A 21,960-nucleotide genomic window follows, 5' to 3' on the forward strand; every position below is an offset into this window, starting at 1 on the left:
TTTAAGGCACAAACAAAAACCTTTCTTTCTGAACAAATTTTTGGTCACGTTTCATGTTAGTGTCAATTTTTTTGATAACACTGCTGTAAACACCAGGTAATACATAATTAATTGTATTTAAAATTGCTGTTTAAATAGGAGTGGAACTAAACTATGAAAGTGATGGAACGGACTGCTTGGGTGAAGGTCAGAAGTTAGGTAGCAGAATTTGATGACTCAAGTTTCCAGAAGTGGAAATTGGGAAGTCAGGACTATACTGACATAATAGTCTGGAGCTGGCTGAAAAAACCAAATACACTAACCCACCAAAAGGCAAATCCTCTGTCAGAAAAAGAAAACAATTAAATAAAGTTTAATTAAAGTTAATTGCAATAACTTACAATTTTCTAACACCATTAACTTTTGAAAGAACAACAAAGGGTAAAGATTGCTCAGGTGCAGCTTAGTAAATGCTTTTTATGGTGATCAAATAATGCTGAAAAATGTTACTTAATCTGTGCTTCAATGAGTTATTGCCATTTAATTGCAACATTATTCAGATACATAAAATTTAACACTAAAGTAGTGGATTCAAATTGCAGGTAAACATAAAATAGGCTCAATGACAAAATTGTCCAGCAAAAAATTTTTGAGATGCACACAGACAACAAATTGTCTAATAGTTGACAAGAGCCAAAATATTCATCACTGCAAAACAATCAGTAACTATCAATAAAAAGAAAATACAGCAAATCTTGAGGAATTTATTTCAGAATTAATTTGATGTATATTTGATAGTGCTTATTATAATCATACAAAATGATTGATTGTAGCAAAAAGTTGAAGAAAATTCACCATATCTGATATTTAATATTGTTTGCCCTATAAACATCTCTACAAGCATTTATTTACCTGCAGACTAGAAATCTGTAAGGGCTGTTGAGGATTTATTACTCGAATGGAACTATTTAAGTGCTCTTCAGCCATTTTCTTCACATGTTTATGCAGCATCTCAAACTCTCTATAGACATCTTGAAATTGTGGTCTAGCTGGATGTCCTTTTTCCACCTAGGAATTCAGCATTAAATATTAAGAGTTGGATTTTTCTAACAGAATTTACCAGACATGAATTAAGATCCAATCTGTACAATACAAAAGAATAACTATAACAATTTTTCAACATAATGGTATTTCAAAGTTATTGCCCAAGAAAAAGTTCTGTTACGTGCACTAATTTCCCAACAGGCCAAAGATCCTGATTCATGTCACATTTTCTTCAGCCTACAAAGTATCTTCATTGCAGGAAATAAAACACCCTATTGAGGCCTGTCTACAACCTTAAAGGAGCATTCCTTCATAATGGGCTCCTAGAAAAATGATTATTAATAATATGGAAGCATGTAGTTCAATTGTGCTACTTTGGAGATCATTGTGCGTGTAACCAGAAATACAAGACACACTCTTAAACATTTAACCTATGTGAAGATTTCAAAAAGAAAAAAATGAAGGAAATGCAGCAAATCAATTATCTGCAAATGAAAAGAACCAATTGATATTTTGGTGTAACACAACTGAACTAATGTGTTACATCTAAATTAATAATCTGCCTTTTTAAACAGATTTAAATTGATTGATTACATATTGTACATTTTGTTTTGCTGTACTTGCCACAAGATATGGGAAGGTGCCGATGCACATTATTCAGAAAACATTTAAAATCTCGATGAATGCAAACTTGTCAACATCATAAAGTTTGTTCATAAAGTTGTTTTTAAGCTGAAAGAGTAGCAGTATGAGGAGAGAAGTAGTAGCATTACAGAACTATCACACAACTGCCATACCCAGAGTGGACTGTACACAAAGGGACTAACAGGCTGGGAGGAATTCATCCACAAGGAAAGAAACTTGAATACAAAATCTGGCAGCTATCCAAGGCGATTTTGGCTGTGGGTAGGTTTGTATCCAAAAGCAAGGTTAAAGGATGTATTAATTTTAATCAAAGAAATGTCATTAACCAGAACTACAGACAGTCTGCACACTCTATTCCCTCTGTTTTAAGCACCTTTTTATTTAAGGGGGAGGGAGAGAAGCAGTAAGGAAGAAAAGTCAGAACTCCTCACCTTAGTTACTAGGTCCACCATTTTGAGTACAGCACCACAGGGGTGGCAGCTTTCATGAAACCATCACAGCTGACGTACTGCTAACAATTTTCACCGAGGATTCTGTTTCGGTCACCATTATTTCCAGTTTGCGATAGGGGTGGAAAGACTTGCAAAATGGTGGATTTATGAATAACTTGTGAATTGAGGGAGGTTACATGCACACATATACACATGCACACTTGAGGTTTTTAAATAAATGTCGTTCTTTGTTTAGGGTTCCCAGAGCCTGGAAAGTCTGCAATAGCATGCAGTATTTTATTTGTCGATTTCTCATGGAGCCAGGAAGGAATGCAGCTTTAAGTAATAATAAAATCTTCAGAAATTCAAGTTTTTATAAATAATTAACCCAAAAGTAGAAAATGTCATTCCTCTGAAACAATACAACATATGCTAAAATATTGCACGCTTTGCACGATACTGTTGGATGAACAAAATGATCAACAGCAGATTAATATATTTTTCTTATTGGCTTGAGATTACTTGGCCTATTGCGAAACCACTGTCATGCACTTCAATCTTTTACATATATCAGTACGTGACAAGAAAACTGTTTTGTAGCTAAATTTACTTAAATATTCCAATTGATATCTTTAGTTACATCTGCCCTAAAATTATAACAAAAAAGCTTTTTAACATAATTATATAATAAAATGTACAAAATATTACACAGGGAAAAACAACCTGTGCAGAAGTCTGAAAATGGCAGAAAGTTTGCAACTGTTGAAAGTTCTGAGATAGTCAACAGAATTTAGCTTGGGTTAAATAAAACACAGTATGGTGATTTTATTTTTGTGGATGAAATGCTAGAAATTTCATGAAAATATTCACTGGTAACTTACATGAAACTTAGAATTATCTTACATAATAGGTTACAGTAATTCATAAAAATACACTTGCCTTCATCAACAGGAATTCCCAGAGAGTGATGACTTCAGTAAGCCTGGGGAGAGCTAATTCCATCAGTTCCTCATCATCACACTGTTTCAGGAGCTAGTTAAAACATAATTTTCATTACTGCACTAAACAGAAAATATGATAGTATATTGCAAAGAAGATACGATTTCTGGTATTTTAGTATTAGTATTTCAAGTAGCTACTGAAAGTTGAGATTTCATGATCCTTTGAATATTAAAATATTCCTGACCTACTCAAACCATCTTACCTTAAAAGCTGAAAAAAGATTTTGGAAGAAACAGTGTTACAATCTTAATAGGATACCATATCACAGTGAAAAGGCTAATTTTCACCATCAAAATGAAATATCAGGTAGGTTAAGAGTCAGTACATAATTGGTTGATTAAGCAAGAATGAACAAAAAGGCATGTAAAAAGGGAAAGAAGTTAATTATTTCAGAAATATTCAGGTAGAAGATAGAATGCAGTGCTGAAGTATTTCTTGATATCTAACAAGTACACTTTGCTAATTCAGTTTAGATGGCCCTGACATAAAAGATCAAAGGATACCACTCACAAATAAGCTTTCATGGTCCCCTAGCTAACATTCATCTTTCAACCAACACCACCAGAAACAAATTAATTTATTATTTCTATTTTCCATTTGTGAAACTTTGCTGTGGCTTAATTGCCTGCTACCTATGTGAAAAATAAGGATGACCATATTTCGGAAATAATTAATTAGCTATAAAGGGAGGGCCTTGAGCACATGAAAGGTACTGTAAAAGACATATTCATTCTTAAGATGTGTACAGAGTATCTTTCTACTTACTCTGTAACAAGGGAGGATTTGCTACAGGATCTCACAATGAGGAACAAATCAGAGCAGATGGAGGTAAGTAAAATTAGGGGACGACTAATAAATATCGATTACAATACAACAATTAAGATCATAATTGGGAAGAGAATAAGCAAGACATTGACCAGAGAAATGGATTGGAGAATGGCCCAGTTTGAGGTCTTTGACAATAGAACATGAGAAAATAAACAATATGGTCAACAAATTATGCAGAAGAGCAATGGCAAACATTCAAAATATCCTTGCTAGTATCACCTCTCATATTTCTCCAGTACATACTGCCTCTCAGCAACATAATCCATAAACACTAATAATACCCACCCTTACCCCAGCAATATTTCTCTTGATCCTTCCTCTGTATCAAAACTCCACAACCATCTAACACCTAGTTCTGGATAAGAAGAAATTTCCTCCATTTACATATCAGGAAGACACAAGTTTTTGCACTTGATCTCTATCACAACCTCAGTTTCCTTACCATTGATGCCATCCCTCTTCCTGTGAAATATCCTGTGAATCAGACAATTCAGCACCATCATGTCGGGTTGAACTGCTGACCACAACAGCACTACGATTACCGTTTTTCATCTAAATAACAAACTTGACTCTACCTTGGCCTTACCTTACCTGCTCTTGAAGTCCACTTCCTTGTCCATATCAACTCCACACTGATCTATTTCAGCACATTACCAACCAGCGTCCCACTTAAACTTGAGGTCAGTCAAAACTCTGCTGCCCTAATCATAACTTGCATCAAGTCTTATTTACCCATTATCCCAGAGAAAACTACTCAATGGAGTTTAGAAGAATGAGAGCTAATCTTATTGAAACCTACAATATTCTGAAGAGGTTTGAAAGGATAGGTGCTCAAAGGTTTCCCCTCTTTGGGGAATCTGGAACAATGAGGAATTGTTTAAGAATAATGCAACCCCATTTAAGATTGAGACAATGAGAAATTTCTTTTCTGAGAAGGTTTACTTCTTTAGAATTCTCTATCTGAAAGTATTGTTCAGGTTCAATTGAATAGTTAAAATGGGCACATCTTTGAATCAGGGAGTCAGGAAGGAGTGAAGGCCAAGATCAAATCAGTCATAATCTTTTGAACAGCAGAGCAAGTGCAAGGTGCTAAATGGCCTACTTCTACTCCTATTTCTTATGTTTATTTCTTATGTTCTGACATGCATTGGGTCCTAGTTCAGCAATTCCATGATTTAACATTCATGTTTTTGTCAAATCCTACTCCATCCCCCTCCCCACCCCATCCAACCCATTTTTCCAGATATCTCCATATAACATGGAAGATGACCTTTCAGCCCATTGAATCTGTGGTGCTCACATAGAATTTCATTACCCTGCCAATTTTATCTGTTATCTATTGTCTTTACATTCCCATCAACTCCCCCTGATTCTACCACTCGCCTATGTACTAAGGGCAATTCACAGTGGCCAATTAACCTAACAACCTGCACTTTTTGAAATGGGAAAATGGAAGACCTGAAGGAAGGTGAACATGCAAACCACACACACAGACAGGATTGAATCCAGGTTGCTGGAGCTGTGAGGCAATAGCTCTGTTAGCTGCCAAACTGTGGCCCTAATAACTTCCTCCAGACCTACCAAACTTGGTAGCCTCTTATATCCTGATATCCCTCCACTACTGGCAATTGTGCTTTCAGATGCTAAGGACTTAAATTCTGGAATTCACATACTAGACATCATTAACACTCTTTTTTCTTTTTCCTCCTTTAAGACACTCCTTAAAATATACCTCGGATAAAGCTTTTGGTCATCTGCTCAAATATTCGTTTGTGTTAAAATTATGTTTGATAATGCTCCTGTGAAGCCTTTCAGTGTATATGAAGGTTTGTTTAATTGTATTCAGAGTCTAAGAGTATGTAGGAAATATACAAGTACACACAAAACACTAGTGAGATAAATAAAAACGAGGGGAAAAATACACATAAGGAAAACTGAGCACAGTAACTGGATGATAATGCAAGCACAAGACAGAATACAAAAATTATGAGAGATGCCAAAGATGCAATTAGGAAGCCAAAGAAAGATGGAATTGTTATCAAGGAACAAGTGAAATAATATAGTTCGAGCACATAAAAAAAGAAAGCTATGATGGAAAGAGGGCAAACAATGAATGCACAGAATAAACTCTCAAACAAAGAGAGAAGTGGCAGAAATATTTTGTTTCAGTAATTGCCAATGAGAGGTATCATGTGCCCATGACATTAAAAATTAGATTAGAATTATATAACTGCATCTTAAATAAAGAAATTTTGAGTAAACTAATTAAACTCAGAGAATAAAGCCCCTGGTCTGGACAAATTGTATTTTAATTGAATCTAGGCAAGAGCCAGCTGAGCCACAATTGCACAGAATATATATCTGAAAGAATAACACAGGGGACCAGCAAATAGCTATCATTATACCCATGCTTAACAAGGGATACACACAGGGAAACTACAGGCTATTCAGCTTAACACAGATGGTAGGAAAGATGATGGAATCCCTATTAAAAAGGGAAAATTGGAAAATACCCAGAAATTTTTAAAAAAACAACAGCCAGCACAGATTTCAAATGGGAAAGTCTGGTATTCCCAGCCTTTCTGAATTCTTTGAAGAGGTAACAGATGATGGACAAGGGTAATGTGGTAAATGTAATAAATCCAGATTTCCAAAAGGCCTTTCGTGAGGTCTTAATTAATAGACTAATGGATAAATTCCAATCCTGCAGAGTTGGGAGATTAGTAGTAGAATGGACTGCTATTTGGCCTCATGACAGAGAAAAGAGTGGATGGGGAAATGTTCCTGTTGCAAGTGATAGAAGTATAACATGGGGCCCAAAAATATACATGTAGGGAACACTGCTGTTCACAAATTATACTGCCATTAAGATCATAGAATCAAAAACCATTCCTAAATTTGAAGATGACACTAAATTGGACAAGCTGAACCACAGTAAGACTGAAATTATTTACTAGATAACATTAATGAAGGTGCTGATTGGATGTTTAACAGGCAAGTAAATCGATGTGTGAAGTCTTACATGATGGAAGCAAAAATGAATAACTCACATTTTACTCCAGAAGAGTCTAATGGGATAAAAGAGTAAAGGATCTGGAAGTATAACTACAACATCACCAAAAGCAGAAAATGCTTTTATAGTTCAGTAGGGTTTGGCAGCATTCTGACAGAAAGTAAACGAGCTTTACAAGTCAGCGACCTTTCATTAGAACTCAGAAAAAGCTAAACTTGTTTTAAGATCAGCTCAACATGGCACATGTTTCCAGAAGGGATAGAATTGGAAAATTTTTAAGAAACAACAGGGGCATATATACAGATATGATTGCCATATTACAAAATTGATATTGAAACACAAAAGAAGGTGCAAAAAGGATCTACAAAGATCAGAACTTTGAGGTTATTCGCATTGCAAATGGAGGTACAGGCCTGGACTCATTTCTTGATATGAAAGGCTGAGAAGGCTGGAAGTTTTCAGATTTATGAAGATTTATGAGAGCAGAAAATAAGTGTTTCCAATCATCAAAATAAGAGACAATCAATGCAAGATAGTTACCTAGAAAGCAGATTAGAAATTCAGTGAATACTTCTTTACACAGTAGTAAGATTGCGTAACTCTCCAGTTGATGGCATGGAAGTGAAGTGAATACATTGATGCTTTTAGGTTTCAGAAGCATTAACAAGGAGGAAATTTGAGGTCTATGTTGATACAAATTGAAATGCCCAATTACGGAAAAGGCTCATGGGGGACAAAATAAGATGGAAAAGACTGGTTGGGCTGTACTGAACGTTCTGTAATAACCCTTTTTACTAATATATTATTTTAATACCTTTAACAAGTACTTTGTATATCATGTGCTATCTTACTAAAAATACTGAAACATGACTTTTACGATATAGGTGGTTAGCTTCACAAAAACAAGGGCAACAATTGAAATTTAAATACCACATGCGTTTATATTCTGAGATATCCTACGTACATAACACATATGTAACAAATATGCAAAAACGGATGTGTCCCTGAAAGAATGGTAGCATAGTGTTAATTTTAGATGAGGTTCTGGAAGAAAAATTTTTTTGGATCGAATAGGAAGAAACTTTCTTTCTATATGTTGGTCAAGCTCTTATTGCTACTAGAACTAGTGATGCAAATCAACTGCAAATGCAAAGCGGTTTCTGCATTGCCACCATTCAAGAATGCTTCATTCACATGAACACTTTGCTTATTCTGCATCCTCTTTCCTCCAATCTCTCCCTCTGTTCTCTTCTCAGATCCTTTCTCCCATTCTTCACTTGCTTTGCTCCCACTCATCTTCCCCCCCTTCAACATCAAACCATGTTCCAAATGTTTTAAGGAATTATACCATATAATGAAGATGCACTGAATCCTTGGAACATTTTGAAATTTTATATTGTCTAGATTTTAACATGCATCTAAGTTTAATAAAATAACCTTTACCAAAACTCCATACCTCTTTTAGTCTTGCTTTCCTCTTCATGACTTGTTCCTGATGATAAGTATTGTTGTGGTGTTTTGGAGGTCGGCCACGCTTTACAGTTCGGCGGCGTGCAGGGAAATGCTGTGCTAATGTAACTTTTCCAGTCTGCAAGAAAAGTAAACTTGCATTTTTAGAACTATTTATCAAAAATCAAGTGGTGTTCATTATGGATGTAGCTGTCATCAATATAAAGCAAAAACAAAAGCATGTTATAGGGCACAAGTGTCAAAAAAAATCACTGCAAGATGATAATAAATTAGTAAGCCTATACATGTTATAGATGAATCACTTGATATTCACGATGATTTTTTTTTCCATAATAGTGCCATCCATCAATAATCTTTATTAAATGCCTGCAATCCTTATGGTGAAGTCACTCCCAACAGTGTTGTTAGGTAACAAGTTTAAGGATTTAGACCCAGTGATAAAGGAACAGTAACACGTTTGCAAGTCATGATAGTATAAGACTTGGGGGAAATTGAGGGGAACCTTTAGCCAGTAGTATCATGATGCACTCGTTGCCTCTTCTCTTCTTGGTGGCAGAGTTTGTGGGTTTGGGAGGTGCACTCAGAGTAGCCTAGGTGTGTATTGGATTGCATTTTGTAGTTTATACGCACAACAGCCATGATGCAACAATGGTTAAGGGAGTTCATGGTGAAATAAGCAGCCAGAGTTGGACAATCTGGTTTAACCTTGAGAAAGCAAAAGTAGTGGCATGAATATACACTCTTTAGTAAATTGAATACAAGTTTTAGTCTTAACATGTTTAGCTGGGGAATTGCAGTGATGTATAGAAGTACAATGGAGTGATTGAGAGAAGTGGTGGACAGATACAGGTGGACTTTGTTAGCATTGCCAACCCCATGCCTGTGAATGACACAGTCAAGGAATAAATGAAGAAAGGCTATTACTGAAAAGTGGTAGTATTACTTACCTTGATAACAATAGACAGGCATAAGAGCAAAATGATATGGTTAGATAGGATCTGAAGAGGATTTTTTTCCACCTAGAGGGTAGCTGAAATCTGGAACACAGAGCATGAGGAAGTCGGAAGCAGGATTTTGCACAACATTTTAGTAGTATCTAAGCAGACACTTGAATCACCAAGGTACAAGGCTACAAACCAATTGCTAGTAAATGGGATTAGTAAAGATGGTTACTTGAAGGTCATATGGGCAGAAGAGCCTGTTTCTTTCCATGTGACCCAATGATTTAATGACAAAGGCTGCCACGAAGTCAGAGTGACTTAATGTACCATCATCAAAGGGTAACAAAAAAAATGACAGTGAAGATGTGGGTGAACGTGGAGAGGATTCAGGGAGAATATAAACAGGCTAAATGAACAGTCGAGGTCATCATAGTGCAATATAACGTAGAAAATTGTGAAGCCATTCAATTTGGTGGAATTTTTTTTTGAGAGAATGAAAGTTGTTAGTGTCCAGGGAGAATCAGGTATCCTTGTACATGAATCACAAAGTTAACAAAAAGATACACAAACAATTAGGAAGGCAAAGTGTTTTTTTTTTGCCTTTATTGCAAGAGGTTTGCAGTAAAAGGACAGAGGCATCCTACTCCAATAATGCCCTGGTGAGAGCGTATCTACAATTTTGTGTACAGGTTTGGTCTCCCTACGCAAGGAACGATTTACTTGCAATTGAGGGAGATCAGTGAAAGTTTACCAGATTGAATCCTGGGTTGGTGAATTTGTTGTACAAGGAAACAATAAGCAGTCAATACCTGTACTTGAGTTTACAAGAATCAGAAGTGACTGCATCAAAACATACACAATTCTAATGGAGCTTAACAGAGATGATGCAAAGTTGATGTTTTCCCTAGCTAGGATATCTAGAACCACGGATTATCATCATCTCAAAGAAAGGGGTCAGCCATTTAGGACAGAGATGAGAAGAAATTTCTTCACAGATTAGTGAATCTTTGGAATTCTCTTCCAAGGAGGCCACAGAAGCTCAGTTGCCATAAAGATTCAAACAGAGATGGAAAGATCTTTTTGCTATAAGGTAATTAAGGATTATAATTAGCACAGGAAAGTGGTACTGAGGTAAGAGATTTTCTTAATGAATGGCAGAGCAGGTTCCACTACTGCTTCCTTTCTTGTGTAATCCAGATAAGAGTCATTTCAGTGTTTGTGCAGGGACTAAAACATAGATTGTAGCAGGGATTGATTTGGGAATGAGGAGAAGCGTTGACAGCATGTTGATAAGTCTCAGAGAGAATGAGGTTCTCCTTGGACAAAGGCATGAAACAGCAGAGGTTAGGAAGTGGCAAACTGACCAAAGAACATAGAATCATAATCAATGGAGTAGCAAAGGACATTCAACCATGTACTTTCAGCTGCATTATATGCAATCTTGGGAAAGAGCCTGAACTGAAGTAGAATTTATTAGCTGTATCCAATCAAACTGAAGTACTTCACTTCTCAGGCATAAGGTTAGTACATATTTCCCCCTCCTTTAAGACCAGAAATGAATCAAGACAATGATTGCCAGCTGCTGCTATGCTCATTAATTATACAGCTGAAATGCATAAAGTAGACATCATTCTGCTTCCCCAAAAACAAAGTATGTGTTCAGTTTGATTCATGACAACCAACTGATTCTGCTTCCAAGGTCATTTACAGTGCAGATTCAAATTTTCCTGTCTATACTTTGACTCTTCAATGGTTACAGTTTTACAGCCATTGATCTGGTCGTCACTGTCAGAATTTAAAATGCAGTTATAGTCAACTGATTCTTTCCTGGTAATGCAAGTCTGCAAATAGCTGCATCCGCAAAATCCAATTTCAGAGTAAGGTAGAAATATCCAAAATTCTAGCACAGGAAGCATACCGCAATTCAACCTATAGAAATTGTTGAAGACTGACATTTGAGCACATAATTTTCTATTAAGGTTGCTAGATTATAAAGTCTACTTTTATTATTACCATTTCACCAAGCTTATTGGCAAATTTGAGATATCCTTTGGAAAAAGATTTCAAAGTGCAATCACCAAACAAAGGCCGTTTTTAAAGTAATGAGTTGCAATTTGGTAAAATCAAATTCAGATTGTTCTCCTTTTCTCCCTTTTACATATTTCAGATCATCCATTCAACATTGAGAGATCAACTACAAAGAGCTCCACTGTTTCTGTGATAAGCAGACAAGAATGTTAGAATAGTTACAGATAGAAATTACTCTCTTATAAGAACACGGACAAGTAATTCCACAACTTAGCTGCAACATACAAAATCATTTAAAGTTTGAAAAATAAAATTAATCTCTGCTGAATATGAATGATAAATTAAATCTTTAGAAGTACTTTTCAATACTGATTCACCATGCCCCTCTCAGAAGAAAATTTGCCATCCTCTTTTGATCTGACCTGAATGTGACTTCAAACTCAGAAGATGTCATAAACACCTGCTGAAATGGGCCAGCAAATTCTGTCAAGCTAGTAGTTCAGAATCAGGTTTGTTATCACTGACATATTTCATGAAACTTGTTGTTTTGTGGCAGCAGTACAGTGCAACACATGAATACTACTATAAATTACAAAAATAAATAAATAGTGCAAAAGAGAAACAATGAGGTAGTGCTCATGGACCATTCAGGAATCTGATGGCGGAGGTGAAGAAGCTGTTCCTAAAACATTGAGTGTGGGTCTTCAGGTTCCTGATACAAAAATTAAGAATAAAACTGGAAAGACCACCTGCTATCAAACTAGGCACAAAAGTGCACCCAGCACTGTCAACCCTGCAAAGGACTTCTTGTTAACACTGGGAACTTGCACCTAAATTGTGAGAGCTATTCCAGACTAGGCAACAGAAAGCCATAGAACCATCTTTCAACCAGACTCCTCTGTCACCATGCCAAGGCATGCCGAGATCCATCTGTAGGACGGACAAACCATTCAGAAAGGAGAGGCACTGGGTGTCCAACATTGATTCTAGTCTTTTAACATCTGGTCAAAACAAACAAGAAGCTTTCTAATGATCACCATCAACTGCCCTCTTTTAGTACTCTTGTGTGTTAAGTGCCACTTAGAAGGAACACTGAGGGTAATAGAGGGCTTACAATATACTTGGAATTGGTGTGGGTAAGGGACATGTATGGCAAGAGGGGAACTTTAAATATTTATCACCAAAAGTGTCTCAATAATACCAAACTGACTGAATAAGCTAGCAGAGTCCTGAAAGGCAGACTACTAGACTAGGTCTGGGGCAGGTGGCAAAATGCAAGGAAAGAATGTACTTCATCCTCACCAAGCATGCATCCTTCCATGACAGCTTTGTAAGGTGGCCACTACAAATAAAGTCCCATCTTCAAAATAAGGATACCTTCTTAAGCTGTGATGAGGTATGGCATGTGCCAAACTCAAAATGGACATATGTGGACAGATTATCGGAGAGTAAGTACCACCTGACACCAATGTTAGTAACACCTTTCATCAATTTATTAATGATAGAGAGAAGACTAATTGAACAATGGTTAGTCAGAATGGTCTATCTTGGATTCACGATCAGGCTGATCTAGCTGCCATATATCACAATGCCTGGAAAATTGTAGTGCAAACCATTTTTAATGGCAATGAATGTACTCTTCAAACCAAAAAGAACACACTACTCCACTGAAGATCAAGGTTATTCATTGCTGTGACAAAACAGAACTTTACCTGGGCAAAAGGTGTGCATACGACTACAAAGCAAAGAACATTATCACTTCTGGTGGTTATCCACACAAAACTCATCTCATTTCAGGGTAAAGTGATTCATATTCATGCTAACAGTGGCATTTTATGTGCCAAATTCAGCACTAACCTACCTGCAAAGGCTATTAGGCATAGGATTCATGTGATGCCACACCCATTAAGAATTTATGGCAACGCTGTACATAAATTAAAAATAAATAGCAAAATAGTCTAAAAAATTGCAGGATGGACACCAATATAATAACTGCACAGGAACAGCATGACTAGAGGTCCAACTGGTTCTGGAGAGCAACTTTTCAATATGAAAGCTATGTCCTGTCCCACAGCTTTTGCTACACCCTGTGCTTTCAGCTGTGTCTTGATACCACATTGAGTAAACAGAGATACCTGAATACTGGCTTATGAGATGCTGAGGATAGTAGGAGGAAGCTGAGAGGAATCATCCACTCAGCACACCATGCTGAACATGACTACAGAAGTTTTAGCCCCTCTATTAGCAATCAAATGCTGGGCCTGCCATTGTAAAGAATGGGAATATTCTTGAAGCTTCCTCCTCCCATTAGCTGTTTAAATGCCCTTCAAGTACCATTGCTTAACTCTGTCTGCTGCATGCTGTTCCAAGACGCACGTAATCCTGTGTTACAGCTAAAGAACTCATTTTTAGGCACACTTGATGATAAGAACATAATGAGAATACAAAGGGATATAGATAGATTAAGTGAGTGGGCAAAGATCTTGCAATGGAGTAGAAGGTAGCAAAATTGAACCAGCATATTTGGATCGTTGGTCTGCTAATTTAATCAACATCATTGGATATCATGTGGAACTCCCCTACTTGATAATCATTGACATTACCACCACCAAATTCACCATCATCAATATTCTAGGGCAGTACCAACCAATACTGTAACTCAAGAAGTGAAATAACACAACAGCAGATTAAAGGCTAGGCATTTTGCATTGACTGATTAACCTCTCAAATCCCTCAGCCTCTTCCACCATCAACAAGATACAAGTCAGGAGTGTGAAGGAATACTCTGTGCTTGACTCATGAGTAGTTTCAGGAACACACGAGGCTCAAAACCATGCAAGACAATGCAGCCCTCCCGAAATGACAAAATTTACATAATTCACTCCTTCTACTTCTGGCATATGATTGCGCCATCAGCAAAATGCACTGCAGAAACTAATTATCTTCTTCAACAGCATCTTCCAAATGCAAAACTGCTAACATATAATTGGACAAGGGCAGGAGGTACATAGGATTTGCCTTCAAATAGCCACATCCTGGCTTGTAAAAATATTACCATTCCTTCTTTCCACAGATTTAAAATTCTTGACCTCCATATGGAACTATTAACTGCACGAACTACGAAGGTCGAAGGTAACAACTCATTAGTACCTTCTCAAAGCCAATTCTGGTCATACAACTGAGCAACTCCAACATTCCAAGTATGAATAATTTATAACAACATTGGAGGTTACTATTACTACCATTTCCCTTCTATTAAGATGTTTAAAATAATTGCTGGAAGGCTTCTGCATTTGCCACTAGTTTAAAGTCATCATCATAGAGAAACACAGCATGGAAACAGGCCCCTTAGCCCAACTCATCCATGCTGAACAAGGTGGCCCCCTAAGCTCGCCTCATTTGCCCGCATTTGGTTCATATCCCTCTGAACCTTTCCTATCCATGTCCTAATCCAAATGTCTTTTAAATGTTGTTATTGTATATGCCTCAACCACTTTCACTGGCAGCTTGTTCCATATACGTACCACTGACTGTGTGAGGAAGTTGCCCCTCAGGTCCCTGTTAAATCTTTTCCCTCTCACCTTAAACCCATGCCCCTTGGTCACCCGTCTCCTACGTTCCAAGGAATAAAAGTCCTGACCTACCCAGCCTCTCCCGATAATTTGGGCCCTCTAGTCTTGGCAACATACTCATAAATCTTCTTTCCAGTTTAATGATGTCTTTCTTATAACAGAGTAACCATAACTGTACACAATACTCCAAGTTCAGCCTCACTAATGTCTTGTACAACTGCAACATAACTTCCCAACTCCTATACCCTGACTGAAGGGCAGCATACCAAATGCAATCTTCACCATCTTGCCTGTGATGCCACTTCTGGCAAACTATGTACTTGTAGTTCTAGGTCCCTCTGTCCCATAACACCCCCCCTCCACCAGGCCCTAGCCTTCAATGTACATGTCTTACTATGGTTTGATTTCCCAAAATTCAACACCTCACACTTTTCTGGATTGAAAGCCATTTGCCAATCCAAGCCCACTTACCTAGCTTAACATAAAGCAAAATCCATATGAACTCAAATGGAGGACTAAGCCACAAAATTCAAGATGAAGCAGTGAACAAAAAAAAAAGACTGCTTCAAAATAATATTTACTCAAAAGTTAATACAAAAGCAGAATTTAGTGTCAAAGACAGTAGGACATAACATTTGAACACAAATTTAGAGGAAAAACTGATAGTGAAAATATTTTTTTCTAACTTATCATTTGACTCAAGTACTGAACCATTATTCTTAACAATATACACATAACAAACTGTATTGTGCCCCACAGTCACCAGAAAGTAATAAACTATCCTTATCGCCAATACCTCTTTTAGTTACCTACCTAGTGTGGAACTAAATTGTTTACCCATCCTACGTTAGACAAGTCAACTCGAGTTACAATATTGCCATACATAGACCTCAGTGCATGAAGATGTTTATAAGTCACACTGCTTACCAGTGACTGCTAGTTGAAATGTTACTTGCTTGCTTTAAGACCAAGACATAAGAAAACTGAGGAAAAGACAGAATTTGCTGTGATGCCCTGCTAATACTAATTCTCAGCTTGCTCATAAAAATATGGCTGCTTGAGCAATGCATCTTAAGGACTTCCAGCACCCCCAGAATCGAACTCCAACATCTCATCACTTTCAGGAAAGTAAATCTGGATACCATGTATCAGTACACACCTGTTGGATGTCTTGAGAAGACGGGTCTGTGCTCCCCACCATCACAGATGTAGTGTCAGTATTTATAGATTGTGTCACTAGTCCATCAGCGACTGTGCCGTTCCTGTCACCACCTCCTTCACTGTCCCCAACAATCACATTGCCATTGGATTTGCTCACAGAGGTCCTCTGTTCCTCAGAGACAGAAGCCAGCTGTCCATGAGATGGGTTGAGTCTATAATGTCGTGCTAACCCTCCCCTTCCAATGTAAGACTTTTCACAGGTGTCACACTTAAACTTCTTGGGCTTGAAAGAGCAAGGCATTGAAAGGCTTGAATCATCCAGTTTTGTTTTCACATCTTCTTCCTCAAAACTGTATTCAGAATAGTCATCTGAATCAGACTGATGGCCTTCTGCCAAATCTTCTGTTTTTATAAACTTGTAGTCTTTAACTTTGTATTTTGGAGGTCGTGATATACGGCCAGATCGAGTTTTGATCTTCACAGGTTTTTTTTCCTTTGATTTATCACTAATTTCATGCTTCTTTGCATGACTAGTGGAAACCGAATTTGCTACAGCTGTTGTGGTAGTAGATATAGTGGTAGTTACTGTATTAGTGAAAATGCCAGACTGACCACTGATGGTTACCCCAGGAATCATACGTATAGAATTTACAGGTGCAAGTGGTGGAGGCTGCCGCTGAACAAGTAGTTGAATTGGAGGTTCTGAAGAGCTATGCAAAATATATTGTGACCCAGTGGTTGAAAGAGGCTGTATTCTAATGATCTGAGGTGCAGAAATATTAACTCCTCCTGACACAGTCGTTCTTTGGTTAGCCATCTGACTGGATGCTGCTGTTTTGGGCTGCACTACTGCTAGAGGTGGCATAGGCCTATCTTTCTCCTCCTGCGATGGGACTGCTTGAATGTGAACTTGAACAGTATCTAGTTGATGCTGCAAGAAAGCAAAAAGAACTTAGCATTTACTGACTTAAAGTTCACAATACAGCATGTTTATTCAAAAAACATTGAGCAGCAGTGACCTAAAAGTTTCCATCCTGGAATCTTGAATGAGATTACTTTCAACAAGAGTAGGAAAAGGATACTAAAACTTGCCTCAACTCCTAAGTGTTAAAGATAAAATGAGTTAAAAAGGCTGCCGCAGCTAACAGCCACCATGCGACTTGGTGGAATAAAGGTACAAGCCAAACAGTACATCTGTCCACTAATGCAGCTACAACTTTATGGACTGGCAACCCAAGGTTCAACTGGTTTGTCACACCAAGAGTCTGGGCCTGTACTCTCTTGAATTTTGAAGAATAAAAGGTAAATCTCATTGAAACAAACACAATTCTTATGAGGCTTGACAAGATAAATGTGGAGTTATGTATCCCTTTGTTAGAATATCAAAAACCAAGGATTACTACATCAAACTAAGTGATCTGCCATCTACCTCAGAGATTTAAAGGAATGTTTCCATCCAAAGTGGTGAATATTTGGAATTCTCTATCCAAGGGGACTATGGACACTCAGTTGCCCAATATGTTCAAGACAGAGATTGACAAACATTTTAAATATTAAGGGAATCAAGGGATACGGAGTTAGTGCAGGGAAGTGGCACTGGGGGAAATAATCAGCCATAATCTTTTGAATGGCAGAGAGGGCATGAAGGGTCAAATGGCCTACTCCTGCTTTATTCCTGACATCATAATAACAAACATTAAACCATATCTTAAAGTGTGCAAAAACAAAGGAATCAATTGAATTTTAAAATCATATTTGGCTACAAATCTAAATTTAAATGTTTGATTAGTGGTGCACATTGCATTTTTCCTAAACTATTATATACTTTATTTTCACAAAATGTCAGGAAATTTTAATTACTATTTAATTTAATTCAAATAAAACTTTAAAATTTTATTGAATTTTATACTCATTTTCTTGAAAATTTCAGGTCACTCTAATTCACATCGGGCAGTACAGTGGTGTAGCTGCTAGAGCTGCTGCCTTGCAGCACCAGAGACCCGGGTTCAATCCTGACCTCGAATGCTGTCTGTATGGAGTTTGCACATTTTCCTTGTAATCAAGTAGGCTTTTTCTGGGTGCTCTGGTTTCCTCCTACATTCCAAAGATGTGCAGGTTGGTTGGTTAATTGGTTACTGTAGGTTGCCCCTTGTGTGTAGGTGAGTGAGGGGAGTTGATGAGAACATGGGGAGAATAAAAAGAAACAGGATTAATGAAGGATTGGAATAAATGGGTTGTTGGTGGTCAGTGTGGAAGGAAGGGTCAGTTTCCATCCTCTATGACTATCTTGCAAAAGCAACCTTAAAAAAAGTCAGATTCTTAAAAAAGTCTACCTATAGACAAATTGCACAACTTGCCCATTTGAAGAAGTCGTCTTACAATCCTTGCCCTGTACATTTTGTAAGAAATAACAGTGCAAGGAATTACACTTTATTAATAATTAATACTAGTAATTAACATTGTAAAGTTCATATCATGATAATTCTGGTGTGAAGTTGTTCTAATAACCTGACCATTGCAGCAGCAATTTTGATCGGTGCAACCAGGTTCTTCATAGTTCATCCAAGTTAGCTACATCTGATGAAGGTATCACAAACAATTCTACCTTTATGTAAATTGGTGCATTTTCACTTTTTATTTTAATTACTAGCAACTGTGGTTCTCTTTTTGCCCATGGACATATACAGTCAACCACAAGGATGTGCATGATCCACCACAAACACCTCTCTGTATGTTGTGTCCCATTTCTGGAGGATGATATGCAGGTTCATTAATTCACAGTGAACTGCTACAAAATCAATTAATTTCTCCACCACTGGATGAACAGCAAATCAGATCATTCCATTTATTTACATGGTAGGCTGTATTTCAAAAGCAATGTAAATATTTTTGGCACATAATATGCATGTCAGTACCACAGGTATGTGCTTATATGTACTGAAGTTTTTTTTAAGCTTTTATTGTCAAAGAAAAGGGTAAAGTAGAAGGGAAATGAAACTGTAGTGAAGGTAGTATTAGAATTATTACTCTGGAATCTAGTAAGGCAAGAAGATTCATATTGCACTAATAAAAATAGAGAATTTGGTTTGTTGTAAAATGGGGGCAGACATTGGTCACACAACTCTTCAATCCATCAATCTTGGGCAGGCTGTGTCTTACAAACTTGATTGAGGCTTTTTGAGGAGGTGATCAAAGTGACTGATGTGGGTAGGCCAGTGGATGTTATCTACGTGTACCTCAGTATAGCATTCGACCAGGTCACTCATGATAAGTTGATCAGGAAGATCAAGATGAAGAGGATCCACAGTGAATTGGTGGCTTGGATTCAGAATTGGCTTGCCCATGGAAGACAGAGGGTTTTGGTGGAAGGATGTTGTTCTGGCAGGAATGTGTTCTGCGGGGATCAGCGCTGGGATCTTTGTTGTTTGTGATATATGACTTAGGTGAAAATGTAAGTGATTTGTTAAGCAAGTTTGCAGATAACAAAAATCAGAAGAATTGCAGACAGTGAAGAAGATCGTCAAAGGATACAGCATGATATAGATCAGTTACATTTATGGGTGGAGAAATGGCAGATGGAGTTTAATCCAGGTAAGAGTGAGGTGTTGCACTTTGGGAGGTCAAATGTAAGGGGAAAGTATACAGTTAACGGCAGGACCTTTAACAACATTGGTGTACAGAGGGATCTTGGAAGTGGCAACACAAGTAGATAGAGTGGTAAAAGGTGGCATATGGCATGCTTGCCTTCATCATTAGAGGCATGGAGCATAAGAGTCAGGAAGTCATGTTGCAGCTGTACAAAACTTTGGTTAGGCTGCACTTGGAGTATTGCATGCAGTTCTGGTCACCCCATTACAGGAAGGATGTGGAGGTTTTGATGAGGGTTCAAAAGAGGTTTACCAGGATGCTGCCTGGATTACAGGGTATTAGCTACAAGGAAAGGCTGGACAAACTTGGATTGTTTTCTCTGTAGCGGAGGCTGACGGGAGACCTGATAGAAGTTTATAAAATTATGAGAGGCAGAGACAGGGTACACAGCCAGAATCCTTTTTCCAAGGATAGAAATGCTGAATACTACAGGGCATAGCTTTAAGGTGAGAGGGGGAAAATTTAAACGGGATGTGCAGGGCAAGTTTTTATTTTTATAGAGAGAGTGTAGGTGCCTGGAACATGCTGCCAGGGATAGTAGTGGAAGAGTGACATTCAAGAGGCTTTTAGATAGGCACATGAGCATGCAGGGAATGGAGGGATATGGATCATGTGCAGGCAGAAGGAATTAGTTTAATTTGGCATCATGTTCAACAGAGACATCGTGGACCAAAGGACCTGTCCCTATGCTGTACCATTCCATGTTCTAGTCCTGCTGTCATTTACAGATAATGGCTGACCTAATGGTAATCTCAAATTTGCAATCTTGTCTACTCATAGTAACCTTTAATCCCCTTACTGTTTCAACAATTTATTAACCTTATGCTTTAAAAGTATTTTTAGAACCTATCCCAAAAGCAAACAACCTCTCCACATCCATCATGTAAAACTCCTCAGGATCTTATACGTTTCAATCAAGTCTCCTCTCACTCTTCTAAACTCCAATTATAAGCCTAGCTGTCCAACCTTTCCTCATTAGACAACCCTCCTTTTCCAGATATTAGCCTACTGAACCTTCTCTGAATTGTTTCCAAGACATTAGCATTCTTCCCAAGATCAATACTATACACAATACTTTAGCTATGGTCTCACCAAAGTCCTCCTTCCATTAGTATCCACTTCCCCTAGCAACAAACAACATCATTGTTAATTTTCCTTATTGCTTGCTGTACCTGCAAACTAGCCTTCTGCAAATCATACCCTAGGACACACAGATCCCTTTGCATTTGAGCTCCACAACCTTTCATTATTTAGTGAATATGTTTTTTTTATTATTTTTCCTATCAAAATGGACAATTTCAATTTTCCCACATTATACTCCATTTGCAGAAAGCCTGTCCCCTCAGTTAACCTACATCTTTATAGCCTCATGTCCTCTTCACAACTTATTCCACCAATCTTTGCATCATCTGCAAATTTAGCCACTATACTTTTAATGCCTTTACACAAATCATTTATACAAATTGTAAAAGTTAAAGCCTGAGCACCAGTCTCTGAGGTACACCACTTGTTACTTCTTGCCAACCAGAAAACGACACATTCATGCTCCTCTGTTTTCCGTTAGCCAGCTGATGTTCTACCCATGCTAATATTACAAGTGCTTTCATTTTCTGAAATAACTATTGATGCAACACCTGGTCAAATGACTTCTGGAAATCTATGTATAGTACATCCACTGGTTCCCCTTTATCCTCAGTACATGTCACTTCTTCAAAGAACTCCAATAATTTGGACAAACAGAATATCCCTTTCACAAAACCATGCTGAGTCTGCCTGACTACCTTGGGTTTTTCCAAGTTCTCTGCTACAGTCCTTAGTAGCTTAGAACATTGTCTTTCAAAGACATTAAGATGACTAGCTTAAACCTTCCCACTTTCCATCTCACTCCCCTTTTGAATGAATTACATTTTCTATTTTCCAATCTCACAGAATCATCTGGAAATTTGAGAAAGTTTGGAAAATTAAAGCCAATACATCAACTATCTCACTAGCCACTTCTTTTAAGATCCTAAGATGAAGTCCATCAGACTTGTCTACCTGCAGCTCCCACAATTTATTCATTACTATTTCCTTAGTAATTGAAATTTTCCCTCCCTCCTCCCTCCCTCCCAATTCCTGATTAACAAATATTTCAGACTGTTGCTTGTATCCTCCATAGTGAAGATTGAAGCAAAATACATGTTCTTTGCCATCTTCTT

General features: G+C 37.6%; 1 protein-coding gene across 1 annotated transcript in view; it reads right to left on the reverse strand.

Annotated features, from left to right (window-relative positions):
- znf839 (zinc finger protein 839) overlaps positions 1 to 21,960 on the reverse strand; it is a 30,237-nt gene that overhangs the window by 6,670 nt on the left and 1,607 nt on the right. The window contains exons 2-5 of the mRNA XM_052022261.1: positions 16,113 to 17,045; positions 8,399 to 8,530; positions 3,039 to 3,131; positions 892 to 1,047 (exon numbers count right to left, since the gene is read on the reverse strand). Coding sequence (XP_051878221.1) covers positions 892 to 1,047; positions 3,039 to 3,131; positions 8,399 to 8,530; positions 16,113 to 17,045 — 1,314 coding nt within the window. The remainder of the gene's footprint in view (positions 1 to 891; positions 1,048 to 3,038; positions 3,132 to 8,398; positions 8,531 to 16,112; positions 17,046 to 21,960) is intronic.

Source organism: Pristis pectinata, chromosome 1, assembly GCF_009764475.1.
Source record: "Pristis pectinata isolate sPriPec2 chromosome 1, sPriPec2.1.pri, whole genome shotgun sequence".
NCBI lineage: Eukaryota > Metazoa > Chordata > Chondrichthyes > Rhinopristiformes > Pristidae > Pristis > Pristis pectinata.